The sequence below is a fragment of the Cheilinus undulatus genome, linkage group 20 (assembly GCF_018320785.1).
Source record: "Cheilinus undulatus linkage group 20, ASM1832078v1, whole genome shotgun sequence".
NCBI classification, from domain to species: domain Eukaryota; kingdom Metazoa; phylum Chordata; class Actinopteri; order Labriformes; family Labridae; genus Cheilinus; species Cheilinus undulatus.
The window spans coordinates 23,439,784-23,466,716 of NC_054884.1; the positions used below are offsets into that span (position 1 = coordinate 23,439,784).

General features: G+C 39.4%; 1 protein-coding gene across 1 annotated transcript; it reads left to right on the forward strand.

Annotated features, from left to right (window-relative positions):
* The first annotated feature begins 10,718 nt into the window (after positions 1-10,718).
* Positions 10,719-24,366, forward strand: myoz1b (myozenin 1b). Its single transcript, XM_041816462.1, has 5 exons — positions 10,719-10,800; positions 19,183-19,349; positions 19,428-19,497; positions 19,620-19,797; positions 24,132-24,366. The coding sequence occupies exons 1-5, from the start codon at positions 10,719-10,721 to the stop codon at positions 24,364-24,366; spliced, it is 732 nt and encodes a 243-aa protein (XP_041672396.1).
* The last annotated feature ends 2,567 nt before the right edge of the window (positions 24,367-26,933 follow it).

A 26,933-nucleotide genomic window follows, 5' to 3' on the forward strand; every position in this document is an offset into this window, starting at 1 on the left:
TTTTACTCTTTTCTGTTTTTCAGGTACTTGCTGACTAGTCTAACAGCTTAATTGTTCCCTCAGGACCCACAGTTTTAGGATCAAATATACAACCTTCAAAAGGAATAGTTAAAGCAGCAAGAAGGGGTGTTTTAACTAGGTTTCACCACATGGGGGCACTGCAGGATTTACCATGTAGATATGTTAAACCTTTAGAGTTTATGGTCTACTTTCTTGTCTAAATAAGTAGTTAACATAGCTATAATTCAAACATTTAAAAGAAGTCAGCTTTCCATTATATACTTCCCATCTTTTCATATCAAAGCCAATATATCCCACATTATGTTAAAATTAATGTATTTCAGAATCCAGATGAGTAACAAGAAATATTCAAGAATATTAAATGGATCTCTTTTCTTTTCTTGAATTTTACATTTTAAATCTGATCATCTCCAATGCAGGATTGTTGTCCTACATTGAAAAGACTGTTAGCCACCTGATGTCCTCAGAGTGGTGAAACCCAACCACGACCACAGAAAAGGAGCTAACCTCTGACCCTTGACTGGCATCAGGTGACAGATGGGCGCTAACTTTAGCTGCTAACTTTAGTCCAGTTCAGGTCTGCTTGTAAGCTAAGCTTCGTCTCTTGTCTGTGCATATATTTACTTTTAAAGTAGGTCACTGGATTTTAGAAACATAAAATCTGCAATTATATTTTTAGTAATGACTGGAGTGTCTGTTTTTTCACTGCTGGCCAAATTACCAAATTAGTTCTGAAATCCTCCACATTTTGGTCTCTGTTCTGATATCTCCTCTCTTACCCCGTTGAAAACGCACACTCACAAACACACATTTTACCTAGTTTTGGAGCTGTTAATCTCTGGCTATTTGGCATGGAGCTAAACTCTTAATTCTGATGGCTTTTTTTTTTTTTTTTTCAAAATGTGATTGAGAGCGTGAGTTGGAAAAGCTACCAGATACATCCTGTCTCATCCTGCAGCTCTGCCAAAGAGGCTCTTTGATCACACCGTGTTTCTGGGTCAAGGGAGTCGAGTGTTTGCGGTCAAGGATCAGGGTTTGGGGGCAGGTCAGAAAATAAATGGTTATTATCACATTCATGTGGATTTATCATGTCAGAGTTTTATAAAAATACTAATTTATATATTCATATAATTCATCACTGATTGATTTTTGTGGCCTGTGGAAATATAATAATGCAATTTGCAATTACCAACCAGCATGGTAAATGTTCAAACTGCAAGTTTCCTGCTCTGATGGATTTACAACCTGACTTTTAACACACATCTGTGTCAAGGCCACTTGGCTCATCCAATTTCAAGACTACCATTTTGCACAAGTGATTGTGATCCTGGCTGCTGGCACAGCTTATATGGCTCAGGTAATGCTCTGTCAATTTCATTCTGACTGAAAGACGTTTGCGAGATGGGTTCTTATGAATTTTCCTGAACACATGTGATGTCTACGACGGAGGAATTTGACTAATTCTCTGGTTTGACTTTCATTATATTTACACGCAGTTGTAAAATTTGATTTATTGCATAAGTTCACCTCACACTGGACTGTTAAAATATGTGTTAACATGTGTAACCTGACTGAAATCATTCAGTGTTGTAGATAGGTTTTCTTTTGCATGTTCTGTATACCCTTCAATCAGACCAGACTGAGGAAGGCATGCATACTCCTCAGCATCCATGCTGCATTTACAGTGCCTTTGAAAGTATTCATCCCCTTGGAAATCAATCAAGGTCAAAATAATTTGGATTTTTGACCAAAAACGTTAATTAATGTAAAAATGAAAACTACATAGTAATGTAGACACCGATGACTACTCTGAATGAGTTACAAGCTGGATGGTAGAGACTCTGCACACATTATCTGTTGACCTTGCCAGTCAAAGCTTTATGGCAGAGTGGCAAAGAGAAAGCCACTGTTGAAGGAAACTCATATTAAATCTTGACAAGAGCTCCCAAAAGACACGTGGGTCTAGTGGAAGAACAATCTTTTATTTAATGAGACCAAAATGGTGCCTTTTGGTCATCAGAGAAGATGCCATGTTTGGTGGACACCAAACACTGCTTTCATAGGAAAATGTGACAGTGATGGCTCCTTTGTGAAGCATTTGAATCAGTCTTATAGCACCGTAGCCATGCATTTTTCAGTTACAGTAGCCATAGCAGTACTTCTTAGCTAGTGCTACATGGCAAAGGTTACAATTTTACCATCCCAACTAAGTTTAAAGAACTGTCAACCTTTCTAAAAATCAATAACAAACATTAGCACTAAAAATGTGAGCATGTTAGCATGCTAGCTTTAGCCTTACTGAGCCGTTGGTGAGTTGCCACATCTGTCAGAACAGAAATACATGCTAAAACTTTCAAAATCATATCGGTTAAGGCGACCAAAAGTTGAAAGTCAAAACTTGACCGGCACAACCTGACAAAAAAACGTTAACAGTGTGCTTACAGGGAAAAAGCCTGCCCTCTAAGGAAACATGCAGCTACTGTAGCTAAGGCTAAAGCTAATGAAGCTAGATAGGCTACATAGGTTAAATGATATGTAGCTAAATCTAACGCTAACAAAGCTACATTAACGTATGTTAGGTTTGCTAAAGCTAGACCTGTTTTAGAAGTAGTTATGTTAACAGTGGTTAGCTTTAGCTTTGTTAGCTTTAGCTAAAGATAAGGTGGCTACAGTGGTTTGCACAGTAATGATAACTACATAGCTAGCATAGCATAGCAGTAGTAAGTGTCCAAGAGATCTTAGGTCTGCAACCAGACCCCTCTCAAATAAATTGGTGGATCAAAACAATAGGCTAAACCCACTTGAAAGCCTAGTCAGTCTTGTGGGAGCAGCAGAAACAGATCATTAACCTCTGTAGGTTCATTTCAGTATAGATGACTTCTTATCCATTGTCAAAACTGCATTCATAGACATTTGAAATGCCATTTTCACAATAACACTGCTTAGAGCTCCAAGAGTTTCTTGTCACTTTCTTCTCTAGAAATCAATTACAAGTTTGTTTACCACACCAAAACTGAAGGATACACAACAGCATTACACCGTATCCAGGGATTTACAGGGAAACCATCTGACATGATGATACCCTGTGAAACAGCTGCTAGCCACAAACAAGACATGCAATTGCAAACCATACCCAAAGGTTTACTTTTTGTAAAAGATTGGGGGGGGGTGCACATCAATAAAATCATTAATGCCCTCTAGCATGTAAAACAGAGCAACAAATGAAGAAAATAGCTGCTACTAAGATATTCTCTTGCAATACTTGCCAGGTTGCACACTGCCTCTATTTCCCTGTGATTAAAGAGGATGGGAGAAATGGTTCTGAATAAAAGTTAGTTTGCAGATGAGACAACTTAACCATTCAAAGTTTAAGGAGAGCGGGTAATGGCTGTGCTGTCAAGCCATTTTGATGCAATCACCCAACCTCAAATAACTTGGTGCCAGTTTAGCTTATAAACAACCTTGCAAAGCAGATAGATATGCCCATTTCCTTGTTTCTCACTGGTGAATCCATCTTGCAAAGCTCCCATCTGAACCGTTTGGGACCGGTTAGAAAGGGACAGGACCAATCAGCAACAAGGGGCAGTGCTTTAAGGCGCTGCAGAGTCATGACATAAACAAGCTGCAGCTAGAGGCTGGTGCAATTGTGGCGGAAGAGCTTAGCGTGGACGCTGCTTAAGCACCAGTTTTATCAGAACTTGATGAAATTTCTTCGTTAAAAGAAGAACAAAGAACAGCAGTGAGTTGTTTTCTTTTCAAAAACGACAAAAGTCGAGTACTTACATGTTTATACTCACCATGTTTCGCGTTATTCCTCGGTAGCGGCTACGTCACGTATTTTGTTGCTCTGACTGGCCCGTAGAGATGTGACAGAACGTTCATCCAATCACACTCCAAGTTTTTTTTCAAAGCCTCTGCCTTTTCCCAAACATTTCCTATTGAAGCTTTCCCAGATGGATGTGAAACAAATCCATCCATCTGGCATGTCAGGTTAGCTTATAAAAGCATTTGGGAATTATTGGGATCCTTTCTTTATGTGGAGTTTCTGCTGTGCCATGCTTTCTTGTGTTCCAGAAATCCTGAAACACAGTGCAAATTAACTGATGAGTACAACAGATACACTATATCAGGGGTGTCCAACTATGGCCTGGGGGCTAATGTTTAAATATGACCAACACAGTAAAGATACGGCCCAGATCTGTCTCAGAGCTGGCACTGATCTGCCCCAGGTTCAGCATAAGATGATACTACCATGCTAACTCTGTAAACAAACATTTTGACAAGAATAAATCATGGATGTTTTGTATAATAAAGATATCTTTATTTATAACTTGTTGATGAATTACGGCAGCAAACATCAGTGCTAATAACATTTCAGGGGTGGAGCCATTGGTAGACAGGGCTGAACAGAGCCCTGTGAAATCTGATTGGCCTACAATTACACTACACTGATTGGCTTACAATTACGATTACACTACAATGGTTTTAATAACTTTAATATCCTCAAGGCAAGTTATATGAAAGTGACCCCATCATTGTTATATATTTCTGTATGTGGCCCTCAGTTGAAAAAGTTGGTACTGACAGCAGGGCTTTGTTATGGTGCTGTCATGGAAATACAGCATAAAAACCCTAAAAATGACAATTCTGTGGCTTTACACTGATGCTACGTGGTACTGGGCGCATTTGCTGTATCAGTGCAAGAGTTGTATAGAGAAGCTCTATTATGTTTATTTTCCAGAATTTTTTCAGACTGCTTTCACACATCACACCTGGACTTCACAATTCACAAAGGAAATTTTACCACGGGGCTGATAGGACAAAATCACAGTAAAATTTGGGGTGAAAGCCCTTTGGGTTTACTCATGTGGTTCAGCCTACAAATTTCCTGACATTTTCAGGATTTATGAATGAATGAAAACACTGTTGTGTATTTTCAAGCATCTTAAAAAATCTCTTACCCCTACTATGATGCCCATGACCACACCTACCTCCTTCTTTAACACCCTAGTCATTTCACCCCCCTTCCTCCCACCCACCAAGGCCCTGTCCATAGCAATGGGACAGCCCTGCTGATAAGGTTTCACTCTCTCTGGGGCGAAGAGGAGGGCAGGCGGTACAATACAAGCTTTGGGACTCAAATCTACCTGGGGATTTGTATTCCTCTCCCTGCTCTGGGACCTTGTGGGACCTGCGTCTTCCTGTGGATACCTGGGTCTTAGGTGAGACATGAGGGTCAAGAGGAAATCCCTCTCACACAATAATGAGTCACATGGTGGTGAATGAGTGTCTGAGTTATTATGGATCCCGTCTGGAGGCCTTGTGTGCGGATTACTGAATGAATGAGTGAATCAAAAGTCTATTTTATTGAAGAGCATTGGATTTTCTTTTTTTCCTGTTTTCACTTTAAACTCAAAAGCATGATACAAATTATTTAAATTACACAAAACTTGAGAATTACATTGAAAATGAGTGAAAGACTGCTTTTCCAACCAGTTTAACCAAATGTCAATCATACGAGCCAGTTTGTGGAAGAGTTCTCCCTCTCCTCAGCAGCGCTTACCTAACACCGTGGCAGGTGAGGAATGTGGCCCTGTGCGGTGGAGTTTTTAGTCCGTGGGTATGGATGCACTGTATGTGTGCATTGGGGAATGTGCTTACTGATGCCCTTCCTCCCCAGCTGTCCCCTGGAGATTTATATGGAGCTAAAACAAGCTGGTCATGGGGGACAGGAGCGCCTCTTCACTCTGAGGGGTGGTAACAGGAGCCAGGCCCCTCATGCTAGTCTCCATCAGATTGGCCTCCATCTTGCATTTCCCCCCAAAACACCTGTAATCTCAGTTTTTAATCCACAGCCACTGACTCACATTAATCACAAGAGGAAAGCCATTTAAGTGCAAATGTGTGTGTCCTGTGCTGATGACAGTCCCACTCACCACAGCGCTATAGAACATGTGTTCATAAAAATAGACTGAATCCCAGGCTAGGAAATGAGCTTCAATTACAGCGGATGAAAAGCAATTACATTAACTGTCTCCCAGTGGATGGGGCCTCCAGCTTTTTCTTCTTGTACTGGGACTCACCTACAGCCTTACATAATTGCTTTCGACCCGTGCGACAGACAGCGACATACAGCCAGCCCCCATCTGAGCGGTTAGTCAAGAGAGACGCGAGCTGCCACCGGGAATTAGTGTCCTCGAGGGAATGCAGGGGCTATACACGATGTTTTAAGTGTGCTTAACTTAATTAGAGGAGTCCATTTCTGCTGCAGCTTGTAGATTTGGGACGTGATCTGCAAGTTCATCAGACACAAATATATCTCAGGAATCAATTTGGGCTTCCTCGTGAAATATTTTAAAGCACTTTTGTTGTATCACATTTCACTGCCTGTCAGTGTCTCGTTGCTAATTCTGTCTCTGCCAAACCCCCAGAGAGAGCAAATGCATTTAAACATTCAGAGCTGAATAGATAAGCTGGTTTGTAGTCTTTATTAAACTGTTAGGTCAATCTGAGAAGAATTTATTTAGTCAGAGTATTAGAAATGTTAAAATAAAGTGCATTATTACAAATAAAAATCAACTTAAAGCTCATGGAGGAGTTTTTAGCTGATTATGAAACAGACTGCAGTTAATACTGATGTCTTTTTTGTGTACTATAATAACCAACAAGATCATCGGCGAAATTGTACAAACCTTTTTAATGTAGATAATCTAATTGCTGGATTCAATGCAGTGGGGCAGGTGTCACTATGTGATTAAAGCAACAGTATGGACTAAGAGAAATAATCCGCCATACACTGAGATAGATTTTACTTAAACTTTATTATGAGCAAACAATGCGTTTCGCCTGTAGCTTCTTTAGGTTCGCCCAGCATAATTGAACGGGCATACCCAGGTGTGGTTAATACACTTGGTCACGTGACCAATAATCAACCAAAGCACTCAGCATAACAACAAACATGCCATATATAATACAACAGAGTTACAAGAATAAAGAAACAAACAAAATATGTGCTGTATAAAAATCAAAGGTGAAAATCCATAACAAGTAATGCAAGACCTAATCAATCCAAGTTACAAAAATATATAATATATTAGTTCATATTTACTCTCAGGATCAATGACCTCCTCGACCTGGCTTGCTGAAAGAAGTTTATTAATAAACAATTAAAATTAATATGCAGCAGCTGTCCCTCTCACTGATTAGGGTGGGGAAATTACTGAAGGTTAGAGAACCTGTTTCATCTCTCCCTATGGGTCTGTATTATGGACTGTTTACACCTTAATATAGTAGATTCAAAGTCAATCAAACAGCTCAGTAACTTTCTAAAAGGGGAGAATAATGTCCATCACATTACCACAGAGTGCTCTAGTTTGCTGCTTTAAGCATTATGTAACTTCGACACATGCCACGGTTCAGCCACGAGAAGTGCATTCAGTTTTACAGCACTAGTTTGAGCTTAGTCAAAAAAAAGTAAAGTGGTAGAGCGCATATCTTTCTAGATATGTAAATCAATACAGGTTTTGTAACATTAAAAGCTGTATTGTAATCTGTGTCGTCATCATTTAATGTTAAAAAGAGTCCCGTCTCAGATTGGAGTAAGACTACATAAATAAATAAAGGTAAATAAAGTGAGTTTTCTCAATGGTCAGTACACAAAAGATCCGAAACACACAGGCAAGGGTATATGATATGACATAGTATGACATGATGGTAGTCAAAAACAAGGGAGACAGTTACACACAGGTGAAACATAGGTACTCACAGATTTGGGACACGGGTAGGCATGGGCAGGAAGTATCAATCTGAAAAGAGACACAAGGTAAATATTCAAAATAAAATGTGAAACACAAGACAAGAAACACAAGGATGGACTGAATAAAAATAAAATACTTAATTTAATCTGTGGACATAATATAAAACCAGTAACTTATCCTTTTCCCTCTCTGCCTTCAAGCTAGCTTTAGAACTTTGGAAACTTACAAACTTATCTCAACAAGCATATTATAAATGACCCTCTCCTATAAAAACATTTGACCATGGACCACAGACATCATTAGGAGAGTTGATAATACCCTTATTATGTATAAGCTAGGTGCTGGGCAATTCAAAGACATGCACAGACTAGCCCAGGAGCCTAGCTGTTGTTGCTAACTGCTTTTTGATAAAGACTGGTGTTACTGAAAAGCTTTACCTTCTTACAGCTTACTTGGCTCATGACTGTCTGCTGTTTGCAGAAACTTGAATCCAGCATGTTCACTTTTAGTCTGCTGGCCGTAGAAACGGACAGTTGATGTTCCTGGTCGGAGTACCAATTTGTTTTGTTGTGAGGAGAGAGACATGCGCAGTGGGTGCATCGTCCAGTTCTATGACTGCTGCCATCTGCTGGCTTCTTTTGTTAACTACACCATGCATGTACACAGGTTTTGGTGCCATTTGTTAGCAGTTCATCTAGCCTTTTGCTCTCTGCTTGTTATTTTGTTTCTTTTGTGATGTAAAAAAACATCAAGCTAGCAGCCTAGACACAAGAAATGCTGCGTTTTGGGCTTTAAACTACAAGTTGTAGACATTTAATCATTCATTTGGTATTTCCTTTAGCCAGGGTACAGATATCTGGATACCAGCACTAGCCTTCCATATAAGAATGGTCAAACTTTGGTCTTAGCTAGGTGCTAAAATGCATTTGTGTTATGGTTAGCTGATTAGCTAACTGGTCATTAGCCTATAGCATGTGTGTGTAGCCTATAACATGTACTTTTTACAGTATTTGTGATTTGATGTAGTATAAGTACAGAAACTATTTCAGCTGTATGTTTTGTGTTAATGACTCAGCTTTAATAAAGGTTGATTTAACTTGGTTAGTTTTTTAAAGGTCGCCAGCAGACTCTGAGTTAATGTTTATTTTTATGAACTAGAAGTCTACTTTGATGTATATTGCTGTACTACTTTTTAACTCATTCTCTCAACTATTGGCTTTTATATAATGTAAAACATTGTCTTGGAGCAATGGCTCAACTTTTTGAGTTTCTGTGTGAAGTTACTCAACCCCAGCTAGCCAGCAGACTTACGCATCAGCACGTTTACAGTCTAACTTGAGTTAAGAGGGAGTGAGTGGATTGATAGCTGCACATGCAAACACACAGATATGTATTTCTAGAGGTTGCAAGGGGATCCTCGGAACAGATTGACTTTTCACACTAACTGTTACTCAAGTAGTACCCTCCAGTTTTGAAAAACGAAGCCAGTGAGCTTCACAGCAAAAACTCTCCTGGAGCCCATATTAAAGTGCACATCTACAACAGAAATAAGCGTGTTTTCAGCCTGATTCAGCACACAATTATTGAGTTAGTAGGTGTTTTTATTTTGTATTTCTGCCGTCATGAAGGTCAGCTGTCATTACACCTCAAGGCATTTATTTTGATGCCACAACAGCGTGACATTTGGTGTCCCCGTCTGTTAATTCACATTGTGTTATGGCTCTGCGGGATTGTGAGAGAACACATCACAGTGGGAGCTCCACAAACAAACACAGTCAGACATGTATCCCCCCACGCCGGTTCAGATGATCTAACCTGACATGTCAGGAGCATGGAATATGTTAACATATCCACCTGGGCAACAGCTCCTAGACGGTGTTAAAAAAATAAAATCAAATAAAATACAACTCTGTGGGTAGTTGGATGAATTTCTGTCTGTCACATTAATTTCGAGCCAATCAAGGCAAGAAACATATGACGCTGAGAGCAAGGGTTGCCATGGGGATCAAGCTCGACATGTAGCAAGTGTCATTGTTCACTATCAGTGGAGCCAGTTGATGAACTAAACTCCTGCTGAACCCAGCAGGGAGAAAGCAAAAGCATCTTTTCTAACAAGTAAAGCTTTCAGTGTAGTTCTTTGCTCATCATTTTTGTACAGAAATGTCCAGTTAAAAAAAAAAAGCTCTAGAAGACTTAGTGCATGTGGGCCTATTCTGTTGAAAGTTTGTCGATGTCAGCGGTTAAGAGAAATGTTTAATTTTTTCCATGTGGGTCCTAAGGGGGGTAGATTTTTTTAGATACAAGTAGATAGGGCCCTAAGAAAAAAACTAGAAACCACTATGATACAACAGGATATGATGAGATACAGTACACCTCATTGTCTCCATAGGGAAGTTTGACTTGGACTCCAAGTGCTGTTCACATACAGTTGCCACCACAGTAATAAATAAGAACAATAGATGCAACAACAATCCAAACACTAAATCCAAAGCTTTAACCTTTTATCTGCTTTATGACAGACATTGATCTGGCCAATCCATCTGCTCTACAAGTTTAAAAGGGAGAAAGTTTTGTTGCTGTTTACCAGGAGACTTAAGGCCAACCTTAACTCCAGCTCTTTACTGCATCTATTTTAGGTTGAAAAAAGTTAAATGAGTTAGTAAGTTTGCATTTCAAATATGGCGACTGCCATTGTTTAACTTCATAGTGCCTCTCCAGAAATCAATGGGTGATGTCAATGACGTTATGTCAGTGTTTTAGACACTTGATGGTTTTCCTCTGTGCAGCCAAAGCATGCAGAAAAGAAAAAAAAGATCTTTTAGCTTGCCTTTTAATAGAGGTTACATGTGTGAAGAAACATCAGCTTTTTTTCTGAAACTACTGAACTTGAGAGAACGATGATTGAAATAAGTCATTATTCCTCTGATCTTTCCTGCAGCCATGCCTCTCCCTACTTCAGCCCCTTCCAACAAGAGGAAAGCAAACAGGATCATCACTGACCTGTCCAACATCAGCCAGAACGGTAAAACACTCAACACACCAAAGGCATAATAACTCAACACATGTAAGCATTTAACATTTTCATGTGTATTCCTCGACAACCTTCCTCTGTAACTCATCAGTAATTTAATCAGTTTCTCTCTGTGGTGTTTGTTCTCTGCACTGCATGTGTGAGTAAATTAAACTGCCTGGGTGTAAAGCGCCACGTGTGGTCCTATCCTGCAATTTAATAAAACCACACACACACTTCTTCCAAGTAGTAACACAATCTCTTACATGCATGTGGCATCTCTTGGAGAAACATGGAGCATTATCAGATGGCAGAGCGGCCACAAATCTGTCACCATTTAGCGGCGACACAAAATACCAGACGTTGATTCAGCTCACACCATATTTGTTTCAGGCTGTGTGTAAACCAATGCAACTTGTAAAAATATGAATAAAAAAGCCATAATGACACTAATTCCATAAAAGAGACAAGGCATTAGATGTGTTTTATGTATCCTCATTTCCTCCTTAATTCCTAGGAATAGGTTGTGATAAATGTGATGTATTTAAATGTTTTTTAGTCTGTTTGCTTTACACAGCTAATTTGGCTACTGCTGCACATGCTGACCCCCTAAAAGCATTTTTTTTCATCAAAATATTATATGATGTGAACCACAGATTTTATTTTATGAAAGAGAAGTGACATTTCCACCATCTGTTCATCCCACAGTGCTGCTGAATATTTAGAAATTTAGAAAACTTTGCTTGAATTGATGTGGAAAGAAGAAAGTTTTCCCCTCAAAAAGAACCAATAAACTATATGGACAAAAGTATTCAGCTGCCTGACCATTACAACAAAAGGGTATGAAATAACACTGTATTCAAATACATGTACTTTAATATGGAGTTGGACATACAACTCATCTTATCCTTAACAAGCTCAGCGCTTACAAAGTTTCTCTGAATGGACTTTCTACAAGGAACGTACGAAAGTTTCTCTGAGTGGACTTTCTAAAAGGACGTAGTGGACTTTCTACAAGGAACGTACGAAAGTTTCTCTAAATGGACTTTCTACAAGGGGCGTATGGAAGTTTCTCTGAGTGGACTTTCTAAAAAGGTGTACGAAAGTCTCTCCGAGTGGATTTTTTAAAAGGGCATACAAAAGTTTCAGACTTTCTAAAATGGCGTACGAAAGTTTCTCTGTCTTTCTTAAAGGACGAACTACAGTTTCTTCAAGCAGATTTTTTCATAATAGTAATGCACAAATCTTTTCAATATTTGAACCAAAAAATACAAATTATCAACATATTTATCAACTCCAGTGTTAGCCGTAAAGGCTTGAACCAGTCAGAGTCGATATGTTTTTTTGAACCAGGCTGTAGACATGTTTATTTCTATCATAAGAACCACAGTTTGAATATTTGGCATTTAAATGTTTCTAAATTCTGATTAAGGATTTTCCCAGGTGCCTATTACCCTATTAGGCTAAACATTTAAATATCATTCAACTAACAAGTCTAAAGAGGAGAAAGCCCAGAAAGCAGTCATATTCGTTGCAGGGTCATTGTATCAGCAGGCTGAGTAGAGCATGGCTTAAGTTAACAGCTAGCTCTGACAGCCTTTCGTTCCTCTTTCCAGATCAATGTTGAGTTTAATGTGGTTACTAGACAACTATTTTCTATTTCAATACACTACCACACTGCACTGCTCCCACAACATGCTAAATGCTAAGCTTCTCATGTTTACTTTTAGGGTTCTGGGGTAAACTCTGGCAGAAAGCTAGAGGCCATTAACTGGATCTTTAATGGCTACTAGTGGTGGGAGGCTTTATTACAGTTTTAAAAGACTATTTGATCTGTGTCAATGGAAGTAATTAGTTCAACCAATATGTAAATCAATGGCTAATTTTATATCTAAATTTAGCTGTTCAGTAGTCTAACCTTTGCACAACCCTACCTGTAAAGCTCGAGGACACTGAAATTCTGCACTTGATTTTTAAACTGCAGCAGTTGTCACCTATATCTATCATATTGAAATGTATTTCAGTCAAAGGATTCCAGCCACTGGTGTTTTTTTCTTGGCAGCATAGTAACTGCCCTTCCACTATAAATAACACAGTTGATTATTGATTGTATTTTATCAATGTGTCATTCAAAAAAAGTGCCCAACCCTCATGGTTTTACAAGACATTAGGGATACTGTTGTCATGATCAAAGAACTCTATTCATTACAATCCATTGCAAATTTGCATGTTCATATAACTGTTCGATATTAATAGCACATCCTGCCCTTTCTCCCAGGCTTTGCAGATAAGAATTGCGACAAAGACATTTTCTTTTCTGGAACAAAACTGAAGTTTTTCATAATCTTCTGACCAGAAAAAAACATAAATGGGAAACATTTTCCCAAAAAGTACATCCCTTAAGTCATCATAAATTGGACAGTAACACAAAAAAATGCATCTTGATCTGATTTCCCCAAAGTCACACAGCAAACAAACTCTCTATTCCTCTGAAATGGCATTTAACCCTCCAGTCTCTAAAGCTAAGCCAGAGCAGTATATGACCAATGCTGACCTGGCATATGCCCCCATACCAGACCTGACCTCTCTAATGTTAAAGCTAATGGTCCTGAGCACAATGGTGCCCATAATGATCTCTGTCTTACTGCGGGGAGTCTCAACTGGTGGGTCAGGACCAAAAAATGGTCAGTAAAAAAAGGCAAAAAGTTTAGGAAGTACTGAAAGCCTTAGTGGATTTACATTAAAACTGTTGATTTTTACCGTAACATTTGGTGTATTGCAACATTTTCCCAATATTTTTATGACAGCAAAGCAATTCTTCAAGTTCTTCGGAAGTTTGCTAATAATGCGTATCACAGGAAAATGGAGTAAAATGTGCTTTTTTAAATCTCTTCTCTTTGTTTTTATTGAACAGACTGTGGTGGGCCCAGATGCTACACCAGTGGAGAACCACTGTTCTAGTGCACTTCAATGACAAATTTGCTACCCAATTTTCCTACATTTTTCAATCAAAATAAATATTTTTAATGACAAAAATGGGGCAGTTTGGTCTTGAAGTAGAACAAAACATGTGATAGATCAATGATGAAGACATGTCCTCCAAAATAAAAGCACATCATTGACTTCATTTTTTACAGGCACGCATCTGCAACCTACTGAAAGAATTTTGTGGTCTTTCTAAGGTCCCAACCCACTAAGCTAAGTTCTACCTGAAATGAGTAACTGAAGTGTTCTTGCATCTGTGAATTGGCTTCATTTTTCAACCGCAGAGGCTGCCACTTGCCTTGATCTATAAAAAGTATTCATCCCTTGGATATTTTATCCTTTTGTTTGTTTTATTAATCAATCATGGTAAATTTAATCTGGCTTGTAAATTAAATATTCACCCCCTTTAAGTCAGTATTTAGTTAATGCACCTTTGGCTGCAATCACAGCACTGAGCCTGTGTGGATAGGTCTAAATCAGGCTTGTGCATCTGGACACTGCAATTTGACTTCATTCTTCTTTGCAAAACTGAACAGCCCTTTTCAAGTCCAGCCACAAATTCTTGCTTGAAAATTTGCTGATCTAAGCAGATTTACACGTGCCATATTCCTTCCATTTCTTGATGATGGATTTAACTGAACTCTGGGAGATGTTCAGTGCCTTGGAATTTTTTTGTATCCATCTCCTGTCCTGTACTTTTTAATAACCTTTTCTCTGAGTGTTATTTTGTCTTCCTGGTGTAATGGTAGCCAGGTAAACAGATTAACCAGTGACTGGATCTTCCAGACACAGTTGTCTTTATACTACAATCACTTGGGAATCATTCACTGCTCTCAGGTGACGTTCATTTTACTAATTGTGAGAATACTAGCACCAGTTGGTTGGACCTCTGTTGAATTAGGTCAGTCACTTGTTATTTTGGAGGATTTTGTGTTCTGCCTTTTGTTGTTGGTGAGGTAAGAAGCAAAACTTTCTCATATAATGTAACTCTTACAAACCATGACCCCAATAGATCCTCCTCTAATCTCTGAGAATACAATTTGCAAGTGTAACCACTCACATTTGTCATTAATCTGTTGATGTCTTTCCCATTTGTCTCCACTCCCTCTGCAGCTACATCTCTATCTTTCCACCAGTTTGTTGTCACTCAGTCACTCATCCAGGAGCTTATCCTGCTTATCCCCTTTTTTGCTCCAGTTAATGCCCACTCATCTAGCCATCATCCCTGCCTCTCTGCCTCTCTGACTTTTGTCCCGTGTGTTTCTGTCCATCTCCATGCCATCCGTCTGTCCACCTTCTGTCTCTGTCAGTCTGTCCAATTTCTCCCGAGTCAGCAGCCAGCTCCAGTTTCACATTCCTCTGAATTAACACTCTAATCAATATCCCCATGGGAGGCTTCGCTCCTCTCAGCAGCCTCAATTACTCTCTCTCTCTCTCTCCCTCATCCACACACACACACGCTTAACGCACGCCCACTTGCCCAAGTCTGATTTACGATGCACTGCTAACAGCTCTCTGCAGCGCTGCAATGCCAACTCCCCGCTTTATGGATGTATTGGTGCGTGTGTGTCTCTGTGTGTGTGGGTTTATGGCTGGACTCCAGGTGTTATGAGTGATATCAGAGTGTATGTGGTGGATGAGGAGAGTGTTTTATGGGAGCTCTGTGGAGCAGTAAAATCCATCAGATCTCTCCATCGTTGAAAGGGGAGAGAGGGAGGCAGCGTGTTAGAAGGATTTCCCTCCATAAACAGTTCTAGCAGAAAACCCACTCCAACATTCCCCGGTGCCCTTTTCCTCCATATTACTTTGGCCCAGTAACCCCGACAACTCCCCTGGTCTCCCACTCGTACATCCTTCAACACAGTACAACAGGTTTCAACAGTAATTCATCATAACAAGGATGGCATGAAAGCCAGAGGGTAAAATACTGCTACTTCCTTTAGTTGTACACAAATAACATGTTTTTTTAAAGAAAAGTTTTACAGAAGGAATTATTTTTGCCTGTTTTTGGTAAAAAGTAAGAGTCTGATAAGTAAATTACTGTTTTGTTTGTCTCCTGGGAAAGTTCACCACTGTTCCAAGTTTTTCCATTTGTGGATAATGGCTCTCACTGTGGTTTGCCAGGTCCCAAAGCCCTAAAAATGGCTTTGTAAACCTTTTCAGACAGCAACAACTGCAAACAAGTCCAGACTCTCACTCTCTTTTTTTTTTTTTTTTGCCATTCAGATGTGCACACCAGCAATGGTGTATTTCAGATCATTGCTCTGCTGCATAACCCAAGCACGCTTAGGCTTGGGGTCACCAATTGATGGCCGGACACTCTCCTTAAGCCTTTACAGGGCACTCATTGAAATACTTTGAAATTCAAAATTCAAGCCCTGGAATATTATGGTGTGCATCCTAGGGTTTTTGTCTCTCTCCTGGGAAGGTTCATCACTGTTCCAGGTTTTTCCATTTGTGGATTATGGTTCTCACTGTGGTTTGCCAGGTCCCAAAGCCTTAAAAATGGCTTTGTAACCCGTTTCAGATAGCAACAACTGCAAGCAAGCACTTGTGATAACTGGAAATGAGTCTTTGACATGGCCGTGGAGGAATTTTATCCTACTATTTTTGTGCAGAATTTCTTTAATTCAGCCACACCAGAGGGTTTTCAAGCATGAATGGCATCATATTGAGGTCCAGACTTTGACCTAGGCCATAGCAAAACCTTCATTTTTTGCCATTCAGAGGTGGACACCAGCAATGGTGTGTTTCAGGTCATTGTCCTGCTGCACAACCTAAGTGCACTTGAGCTTGAGGTCACAAATTGATCGCTGGAGATTCTCCTTAACCCTTTAGAGGGCACTCATTGAAATAATATGAATTCAAAATTTAAGTCCTGAAAAATTATTTGTGTACATTCCAGGTTTTTTTTCTTTTGCCACTTTCTATATATTTCACATTATTATGTTGAAATCAAGGCCAGCAAAGTGACCATATATGGTTCATTGCCCATTTATGGTATAAACACATTTCAACTGAGTGTATGCATATAGAAATATTATTCATGGTAAAATAAAAACACATAAAAGACAAATGAGTATTGACTTATACATTAGAAAATATATATAAAATTATTTGTACACAATTATTTTTGAGGTACATAATGGCACTTCCAAGGGCCAGGGACATCAGAGTTAGTGAGGTTGTCTTTAGAGTCTGACCTCTTTTGGAGGCAAGAGATACACTATATTGCCAAAAGTATTTGCTCACTTGCCTTGACTCGGCTGTGAACTTAGGTGTCATCCCATTCTTAATCTATAGGGTTTAATATGACGTTGGTCCACCCTTGGCAGCTATAACAGCTTCAACTCTTCTGGAAGGCTTTCCACAAGGTGTAGGACTGTGTTTATGGGAATTTTTTTACCATTATTCCAGAAGCGCATTTGTGTGGTCACACACTGATGTTGGACGAGAAGGCCTGGCTCTCAGTATCCGCTCTAAATCATCCCAAAAGTGTTCTATTAGGTTGAGGTCAGGACTCTGTGCAGGCCAGTCAAGTTCATCCACACAAAACTCTCTCATTCATATCTTTATGGACCTTTATGGACCTGATTAAAATTATTTGGATGGGTGAGTCAATACTTTTGGCGATATAGTGTATATAGCTTCAGAATACTGTTAAAATAAAGCTGGTACTGCCAGTTTTATATTATAATTCTCACAGGAGACCTATAATAATCACAAATATTGAACTACAAAACTAACAATTAACATAAAAATGAATTTATGTCATTTATGTGTACTAAAACTGTAATACTGTTGTAAAACTGAGTAAAAATTTCATGATTAATCCCATTTGGGTTTTTTTCTCTTTATAATTCCATCAGGAGACCTTAAAAACCCACCAATATTGAATGTCTAAATGCATTTTAGCAGTATTCAGGCTCGCAGTAAAAATAAAATATAATAATAAGCACAATAAAACTTTTATGATGTTATAAACCTGACCAAAAATAACACTTATTTTACTATATAAACCTTGAACATTTGCAAAATTTACCACTGTATAACTCTTTATTTTTTTTTACAAACCCATGGCAACATCTAAAGAGTACAGTTATCCTGTTATAATGAATTTTCTTTTCAGATCATACCCTCAGTTTGGTTGTTCGATGAAGTGGCTATATGTCTTAATACAGACACCATTTTATTCCCTTAAGTGAGCATATGTCCAAATATGTTTCTTCTTTTTATATAAAATTTCAGTACTTGTTCAGAATCATATGCAAATAAAACCTAGTATGACATTTAGCACTACTATTCACCTTTATAATGTGTGAGTTTCATCAACTAGTTATGGTTAGTTATGATTTTAGGGCCATTTGTTTGGGACCAAAAAAGACGTAAAACTGCATTTTGCAAGTTCTGGAGAAAACGGGAAGTTTGAGATGCTCTGGGCCACTGCTGATTGGTCAGATGCTGTGAAGTCACTTTCTGATGTTGACTGATCTCCTCTCATTGGTCGAGAAAAATCATTCTGGTTCTACTGTATAATAAAGAAGGAATTTTACTCAAGTGACCTTATATGGTTCCTTGGCACACAAAGGGTTAAGGCTTTTCTGGAAGAGAGCAGATATCCATGGTTCCATCAATTATGGAAAATGGTCCAGGCCCTGAAGCAGCCCCAGACCATCACAGTACGACCCCCATGTTGGACTGTTGGTATGATGTTCTTTTATACGAAAGCTGGGTTAGTTCAACTTCTGTCTCATCAGTCTACAGATTATTTTTTCACTAAAGTCTTGAGGATGATCGACATTTTTTTGGCAAATGTGAGAGGAGCCTTTGTGTTCTTTTTGGTCAGCAGTGGTTTTGGTCTTGGAGCTCTCCCGTGGACGCCATTTTTGCCCAGTGTCTTTCTTATTGTCTAAACATGAACACTGACCTAAAGTGAGTCTAGTGAGGCCTACAGGTCTTTATATGTTGTTCATTCTTTTGTGACCTCCTGGATAAGTGGTCGATGATGCACTCTTGGAGTAATTTTGATTGGCCAGCCACTTCTGGAAAGGTTCACCACTGTTTCAAGTTTTCTCCATTTGTGGATAATGGCTCTCCCTGGGGTTCACTGGAGGCCAAAACCTTAGAAGTGGGTTTGATAGATGTCAATGACTTTGTCTCCCACCTGTTCTTGAATTTCTTTAGTTGGAGGCATGTTGTGTTACTTTCTGAGATCTTTTAACCTGCTTCACTTCGTCAGACAGGTTCTGTTCAAGTCAAATTTAGTGAGCTTGTACTCATCTGTCCAAAATATGGGGCTAAACATGTGTAAGCCATGTTTTTTTCCCTAGTCTCCTTTATTTCTTTATACAACCACCTGCAGTTTCAGGCTCATCCCACGCATTCTTCTTTCCTCCTTTCCCCTGTCAGATGATGAATCAGACACTGAAGCTGCTGAGTTCGACCTGGGCACCAAAATCAAGACCCCCAAGGACACGATGCTGGAAGAGCTCTCTCTGCTCAAAAACAAAGGCTCCAAGATGTTCAGGATGAGGCAGCAGAGAGTGGAGAAGTTCATTGTGACCAATGAGAACACGGTAGCCAGGAAATGGAAACACAGAGTTCATTTTTGTGTGTTATGCTTCTACAGGTGTACTGAGTTTCCTTTTTTTCAGCAGAACCTTGAAAACCTGCTGATTATCCCTCCCCCGATCCCACCAAAGCCTGAAGTACCAAAGGTGGAAGGTATACTCATGGATGACCTTTTAAAAGTTTCTGCCTCTTTTCAAAATGCTTTATCCCAGTTAAGTTTTTTCTGCATTTATCTTTTTTTATTCCCCCTTTTTCTGCTTTCCCCTGTGCTTCAGTGGTGGAAGAGACAGTTGAAGAGAAGGAGGAAAGGAAGGAGGAGTATGTACGTACCTACGTATCACCCTGGGAGAGGGCCATGAAAGGTGACGAGGAACTGACAGCCACTATGAGGGCCAGCATGCCGGGACCCATCAGGATCCACCCAGAACTGCCTCTGTACAAGAGCTTCAACAGGTACACACTGACTTAACAATTTTCAGGGTTGCCAACTTGTGTGCATAAAAATGAGGGCCGCCCCACACTCCTTGGGTCTACAGCCACCACGGGCCAGTGTTGCACATAGAGAATGACTTCTGAAAACATTCAATTTGCAATTACACTGCAATTTGATTTTAAAGCCATGCTTTCAATTAACAACCTGGTTGAAGATTTATATTCTCTTGTTGTTTTAAAAATATTTGTTTTGTTTGTTGTTTTGAAATATCAGATTTGTCATTAACCCCATTTTATATACTGAGAAAGATAATAATTACATTTTAAAAACTTTAATGTGGGGATCAATAGGTAAGTACTTTTACACTTTTACATTATTATGAAAAATACAAAGCATTCTCTACTAACAGTTTTTAATCTTTACCAAATAATGACCACTGGAAGAGCATCCTAGAGGGCACTTAACCAAGTAATGACCACTTAAAGAGCATCCTAGAGTGCACTTTAACAAGTAATGACCACTTAAAGAGCATCCTAGAGTGCACTTTACCAAGTAATGACTACTGGAAGAGAATCCTAGAGGGCAGTTTACCAAGTAATGACCACTGGGAGAGCATCCTAGAGGGCACTTTACCAAGTAATGACCACTGGGAGAGCATCCTAGAGGGCAGTTTACCAAGTAATGACCACTTGACAAGCATCCTAGAGGGCGCTTTACCAAGTAATGACTGCTGGAAGAGCATCCTAGAGGGCACTTTACCAAATAATGACCACTGGAAGAGCATCCTAGAGGGCACTTAACCAAGTAATGACCACTTAAAGAGCGTCCTAGAGTGCACTTTAACAAGTAATGACCACTTAAAGAGCATCCTAGAGTGCACTTTAACAAGTAATGACTACTGGAAGAGAATCCTAGAGGGCAGTTTACCAAGTAATGACCACTGGGAGAGCATCCTAGAGGGCACTTTACCAAGTAATGACCACTTGACAAGCATCCTAGAGGGCACTTTACCAAGTAATGACCACTTGACAAGCATCCTAGAGGGCGCTTTACCAAGTAATGACTACTGGAAGAGCATCCTAGAGGGCACTTTACCAAGTAATGACCACTGGAAGAGCACTCTAGAGTGCAATTTACCAAGTAATGACCACTGGAAAAGCATCCTAGAGGGAATTTTACCAAGTAATGACCACTGGAAGAGCACTCTAGGGGACACTTTCTGGTTTTGTCCACTTGAAAGACAGCCCAAGATGGAACTTTTCCTTATTTTCACTTGAAGGGGACCCTTAAGGCAATTTTACCAAGTTTAACACTGAAAGAGCATGCTAGAGGGATCTTTTCCCATATTTTATGTAATGGAAAAGCAGCCTATCTTGGTTAAAGCCTATCAGCTTTTCCATGTTTTGTACACTGGAATGGCACCATAGAAGGCACTTCATCAAGTTCTGACTACTGGTTGAACATTGTAAAGGCCATTTTCCCACATTTTATCCACTGGAAACTTACCCTAGAGAATAAATGACCACATTATGATAACTGGGAGAGCACTATAGGGGACACCTTACCATGCACTTTAACCACAGGAAGGTTACCCTAGTAACATCAGTTTTTCCACTTGAAAGGCACCCTACTGTGGAATTTTTCAATGTCTTGTTCACTGTAAGGTCACCCAAGATTACACTTTACCATGTTATGACCACTGGAGGAGCATTCACGGGGCACTTTGTTGTTTTGTCTACTGTAAGGGCAATCTGGGGGACACTTTGCCCATGGAAAGGCACCTGGAGGGCACCTCATCATGTTATATGGACTGTAGCATCTAAGAGAGCCATTTTTTTAACATCAGGGCTACATAATACATAATAATTGCAATCTGTTGTAAGTAAACTTACTTTAATGAAAAAAATCGAGTCAGTTAAGGAAAGATTCACCACTCTTGGCTACTTTAGCTCACATTATGCAACCAGCAGCAGTAAAAGCAACTTCTGTCCACACCTGTGTTTTCATAGCTTTACTCAGCATCCGCACAGATTTCACATCGTGCACCACATGACTGACATTTGGGAAAGTACCATTATACTAACTTCTGAGACAGCATCTGCCACAAATGTAATTATATTAATCTTATTTCCACCCTTGATCTCTGTCTGTTGTAATACTCTTAATGGTTGTTGAGTACCCCTGTAAGAGCAGCTGTATCCGTGGTAATTACTAATGGCTCCAAATAAGCAATAAACAGCCATATATGGACAGATTATGAGACAGTGAGCCCCTACGCACAGATATGAAAAGTTCCTTAAGGCCATCCCTGCAAAGGAAAGATATCACGACTAAAAGAGAGTGAATAATGATAAAGTGATATTTTGTATGGTTGTTTTGTGTCTCTTTTATATTCCTTTGCATCTGTTTTTGGTTATTTGGTCTCTTTTGGTTTGATTACTTTCTCCCTTTTCTGTTTTTTGCACCTTTATGGTCATCTTGCATCTGTTACTTTTAATTATCTTTTTAGTTTTTTTAATCATTTATTGGCTGTTTGTATGTCATTTATTGTTGTTTTGTGTATCTTTCTTGTCATTTAATATACAGCAAGAAAAAAGTCAAAAAAATCTACACGTACATCCAAACCTAGGTGGGCTGAAAAGGAGACTGACAGAGAACAGAAAGACGTCTTGCACACTGCAGGGCTCCAAAAATATAATTAGCCCTGCGGTGTGCGAGACGTCTTTCTGTTCTCTGTCATTTAATGTACAGTGCCTATAAAAGTATTCACCCCTTCTGATGTTTTACCCCTGAATTAATTTTATAAATTAAACACAGTCATTATAGTTTGGTTTTTTGGCCCCCCAAAAAGCCTCTGCATTTGCCGCATTACTTCCAAGAAGCATCCCCGCAGCATTATGCTGCCACCATCATGCTTTACAGTGGGGATAGTGTGTTTGTGGTGATGTGCAGCAATTGATGTCTTCCAAACATCGCGTCTTATCTGTTGGGCAAACAGCACAATTTTGGTCTTATCAGACCAAAGAACTTTCTTCCACTTGAAGCTGGAGTCTCCCACATGCCTTTTGACAAACTCTAGTCCAGATTTAATCTGAGTTTTCTTTAACAGTAGCTATTGCAGATAACAGTTGTTATATGCAGAGTCTCTCCCATCTCAGCTGCTGTTGCTTGTAACTCTTTCAGAGTATTCATAGGTGTCTTGGTGGCCTCCCTCACTAGTCTCCTTATTGCACTGTCACTCAGTTTGTGAGGATGGTGTCATCTAGGCAGATTTACACACGTGCCATATTACTTCTATTTCATGATGATGGATTTAACTGTACACCAGGGGATGTTCAGTGCCTCAGGAAGTTTTTGTACTTCTCCTTCATCTTTTCTCTGTGTTGCTTTGAGTGTTCTTTTGTCTTCATGGTGTAATGGTTGCCAGGATAACTGATTAACCAGTGACTAAATCTTCCAGACACAGGGGTCCTTATACTACAATCACTTGAGACACATTCACTGCACTCGGATGATCCCCATTCCACTAATCATGAGACTACTAGCACCAGTTGGCTTGACTTCTGTAGAATTAGGCCAGTCACTTTAAAGGGGATGAATATTTATGCAATCATGACATTGCTTTGTAGAAATGTTTTCATTTTGATAATAAAGTCAGATTATATTGTCCATGATTGATTTATAACATCAATTGAAGGATAAAACAACCACAAATGAATACTATTTATAGGCAGTGTAAGTTTTTGCCTTTTCCACCCGTGTTGACATTTAAACACTATTGTTGATGTTTTGCATGTCATTCTTACAGCTTTTTTGTATCTTTTGTGCTGTTATGCATCTCTTTAAAATTGTATGCCTCTTTGAAGTCATTTTGTTGTACCACTTTCTGACTGCTTGTGTTTTTCTTGTTGTCTCGCTGTGTATCTTTGTCATGATTCTGAACCTTTTTGATCTTTTTTGTATCTTTGTTGTGTTTTGACATCTCTTTGTGGTTGTTTTAGGGCCGTTTGTGCTTGATTAAGTGTGTTTTGGGTAATTTTGTTGACTTTCCATGGTTGTCTTGCATCTCTTTGATGATTTGTACTCTTTGTAGTTTTTCTCTGTGATCTTTTGCCTGTCTTTTATGTTGTCATATGATTTATTATCAAACAAGCAATGTTAGCATCTCTTCAGTGAGAGGTTCTGGTTTGAGCTCCCTTGATTTCACGGGTTTCATGTTTTTTTTTTTTTTCCAATCCTCTTGCAACACAACTCAAAGAATGAGATTTGCCTAGAAGAGTTTACAGGGGAAATGATCTCCTTCATGTAGTTACCTTGCCTCTCCTCATCTTTGTATTTCTATCCCTCTCTCCAGAACGGCATTGCCATTCGGTGGCTTTGACAAGGCCTCCAAGACACTGACCTTTGAACTCCCAGAGCTCAACATTGCCACTGAGGAGGCAGAGCCTTTGCCCAGCCTGCAGGCTGACATCCGCTCGCGCCCCTCATTCAACCGCACCCCCATCGGCTGGGTTTGCAGCGAGGACAACTCACACATCCACTTGGACCTGGACACCATGCCCTTCGACGGAGAGACAGATGACCTGTGAACGCACTAGCATGTTAACAGTGTAGCCTGAAGAACAAATATTCACTGTGCCTCACAAAACACCCAACTATCATGAACACATGCATGAGAGAAAAAGGTACCCATCATCATTTAGTCATACACTCTGAAAACACAAACACTATCAGGACTGCTAAGATTCCCATGAAAATATGTGGAACAGTAGGTTCATTACCTCTAAATAAAGCTAAGACAGTGATTTTAAAAGGTTTTGAAATCATATGATAAAAATCTCCCCTGGTCTCTTGTGTGCCTTTTATCTTCTTTCCCTTACCATGATTGAGTCTTACCATGATTTTGCATACTCTGAGCTTTTGTGAGACCTGTGTGAACAGATATAGATATGCACTCTGCACTCTTGAAACAATGTATTTATTCAATAAAGTTTCCCTTTACAGAATGACTGTGTGCTTTTTGTATGTACTTATGCTACTTGTAAGATGCATTTTATATATTTAAAGTCCTTTTACATGACTGGAACTTTCACTCAAAGACAACTGTAGTTGTGTTTACTCAGTTTTCATCAGTGACTTAATTTCAATCAGTTCTTTGGCCTTGCTAACAGAGACTGGGGCTGTGATTTATGAACCCCAACTTTCAATTTAAATTGAGTTTTTATTTAAAGAAGTGTTGTCAAACAATCAAAATGTTTCATTGCAAGGTATGCAGAGGCCTGTGGCTCCTTTCCAGCATATCTTCCCCCCATATCTCCTCCCTGTTTCATCAACTGTCCATCTCTATAAGCAAAGCCATAAAATGCCCAAAAGTGTATGTTTTAGGGGCATCTTATGGCCTTCCCTGCAAGTCTCTCCTCCGGTTTTTCATCCCTGTGTCCGGTTCTATTGATAGTATAATCCACTCTAAATAAAGGGATAAAAGCCAAAAAATCTATCTTAAAACACACACACACACACACATACACAAAACAAAACAGAATGTTTCATTGAAATTCTCTGAGCTCTAAGCCATTTGATTTTTTTAAGTGAAAAAAAAAAATCTGAAAAAAATCTTCAAAATATTCAAATATTTACAAAAAAGTCCTTGCTCTTTAATGAATTGGCTAAATTTATGCCATTATTCAAAGAGGTTCCTGTCTGCAGAGACGCATAGGGCCACATTACAGGCTCTCTGTCTGTCTTTCTCTACATTATGCAGTACTCAGGCTGACTCCTGAATAGCTCTGAATAGCTGAGAGTAAAAATCGTTTGGCAAAGCACAGCGTGACAGTGAAACAGCCTGCCATTGGTTGTCACTGCCCATGTGAAAAAACAATATGTCGGATGGCATTAGCCACTTGTGTTGGAAACGATACAAAAAAGATAAGAAATTGATAAAAAAAAAAAAAGATGTTTAATGTCGGAGTTATTGGAGTGAATTATATCTTTAAATAATTCCAGGAAAGTCACCCAAGATCCAGGCTCCCTAGAGAAGCATCCATTTAGGCTATGAAAGTGTGGGTAGCACTATTAGAATGGCAAACCTGAGGGCTTCCAGAGGAAAATAAATATCTGGCTATTTATGGTTCAAAGTAATTCAACTTTTTGTAATCTGTCTCTTCTTGTGTTATACAACAACATTGGCCAAATGTTATATTCACACTAAACGCCAGTAAAATCATTTGCTCGAGTGAATTACATGTAAAGAAGCAAGTAAATATGAATTTGCCTCGGGCAGCCTGAAGGCCACAGATGTATGGCGCAAACTGCGCAAATTGAATGAGTAAAAAAAACCTGAACTCAAGCAAATTAGGTCTTTTCAGGGAGCGAGGAGGTCAGATTTCCTGGTAAGTTCTGAAAACATTTGTGTGTCACTTTGTCACAGCAGATACAAAGCAGCAATCCTTTCTGTGTAGCTAAGCTCAGCCACGTTTGTTGACAACTGACTGAAATGCCGATTGTTGGAGACGGCTGCCCCTTGGCTTGGTTGGCCTGAGCACCCTGGAACACCACGGGTACTGCCATTAGCTGCTGTACACTATCAAAGCCTTATAAAAGAAGATAATGATATTTTGCTTGCCAATATGTTTACCATTTACAGTGTTATCTCAATTTAATCACAAAAAACAACAATAATTCTTGTCAAAATGTTTGCTTACAGAGTAGGCATTGTAGTACCACCTTGTTCTGAAACTAAGAACACAATTAAGCACAAGGTTTATGTTCTAATGGGGGCCATATTTCATTTTATTGTGTTTTGGGACAATTAGAAATGTACCATGGGCTGCATTTGGACCTCAGGCCATAGTTTGGACCTTCTGTGCCAGACTGTTTCTTTACTGGAAGCAGTTAGCCCAGCTATGCTAACTGTTTTTCCAGTCTCATTGTTAGGCCAGGCTAAATGAACCCAACCAAGCACTGGCTCTAGCTTCCAATTTTCCCATCATGCTTGTAAAATTAGTGTTATTATCTCACTCCAGGGAGCAGAACATTGAGGGATATTTTCCAAAGCATCTATTTTTATAACTTAGCTGCTCTGTTGCATGACTCTTTCATGCTTTCACTTCTCACGCTGACTTTATCTCAGCTGTGGTCTTAAAAATCATTGCCAACT

Bases quoted from the DNA above. Each gene is read 5' to 3' on its own strand.
- myoz1b (XM_041816462.1), top strand. From the start codon at position 10,719: ATGCCTCTCCCTACTTCAGCCCCTTCCAACAAGAGGAAAGCAAACAGG. The intron at 10,801-19,182 runs GTAAAACACTCA...TTCCCCTGTCAG, and splicing joins GTCCAACATCAGCCAGAACG to ATGATGAATCAGACACTGAA. The intron at 19,798-24,131 runs GTACACACTGAC...CCCTCTCTCCAG, and splicing joins CTGTACAAGAGCTTCAACAG to AACGGCATTGCCATTCGGTG.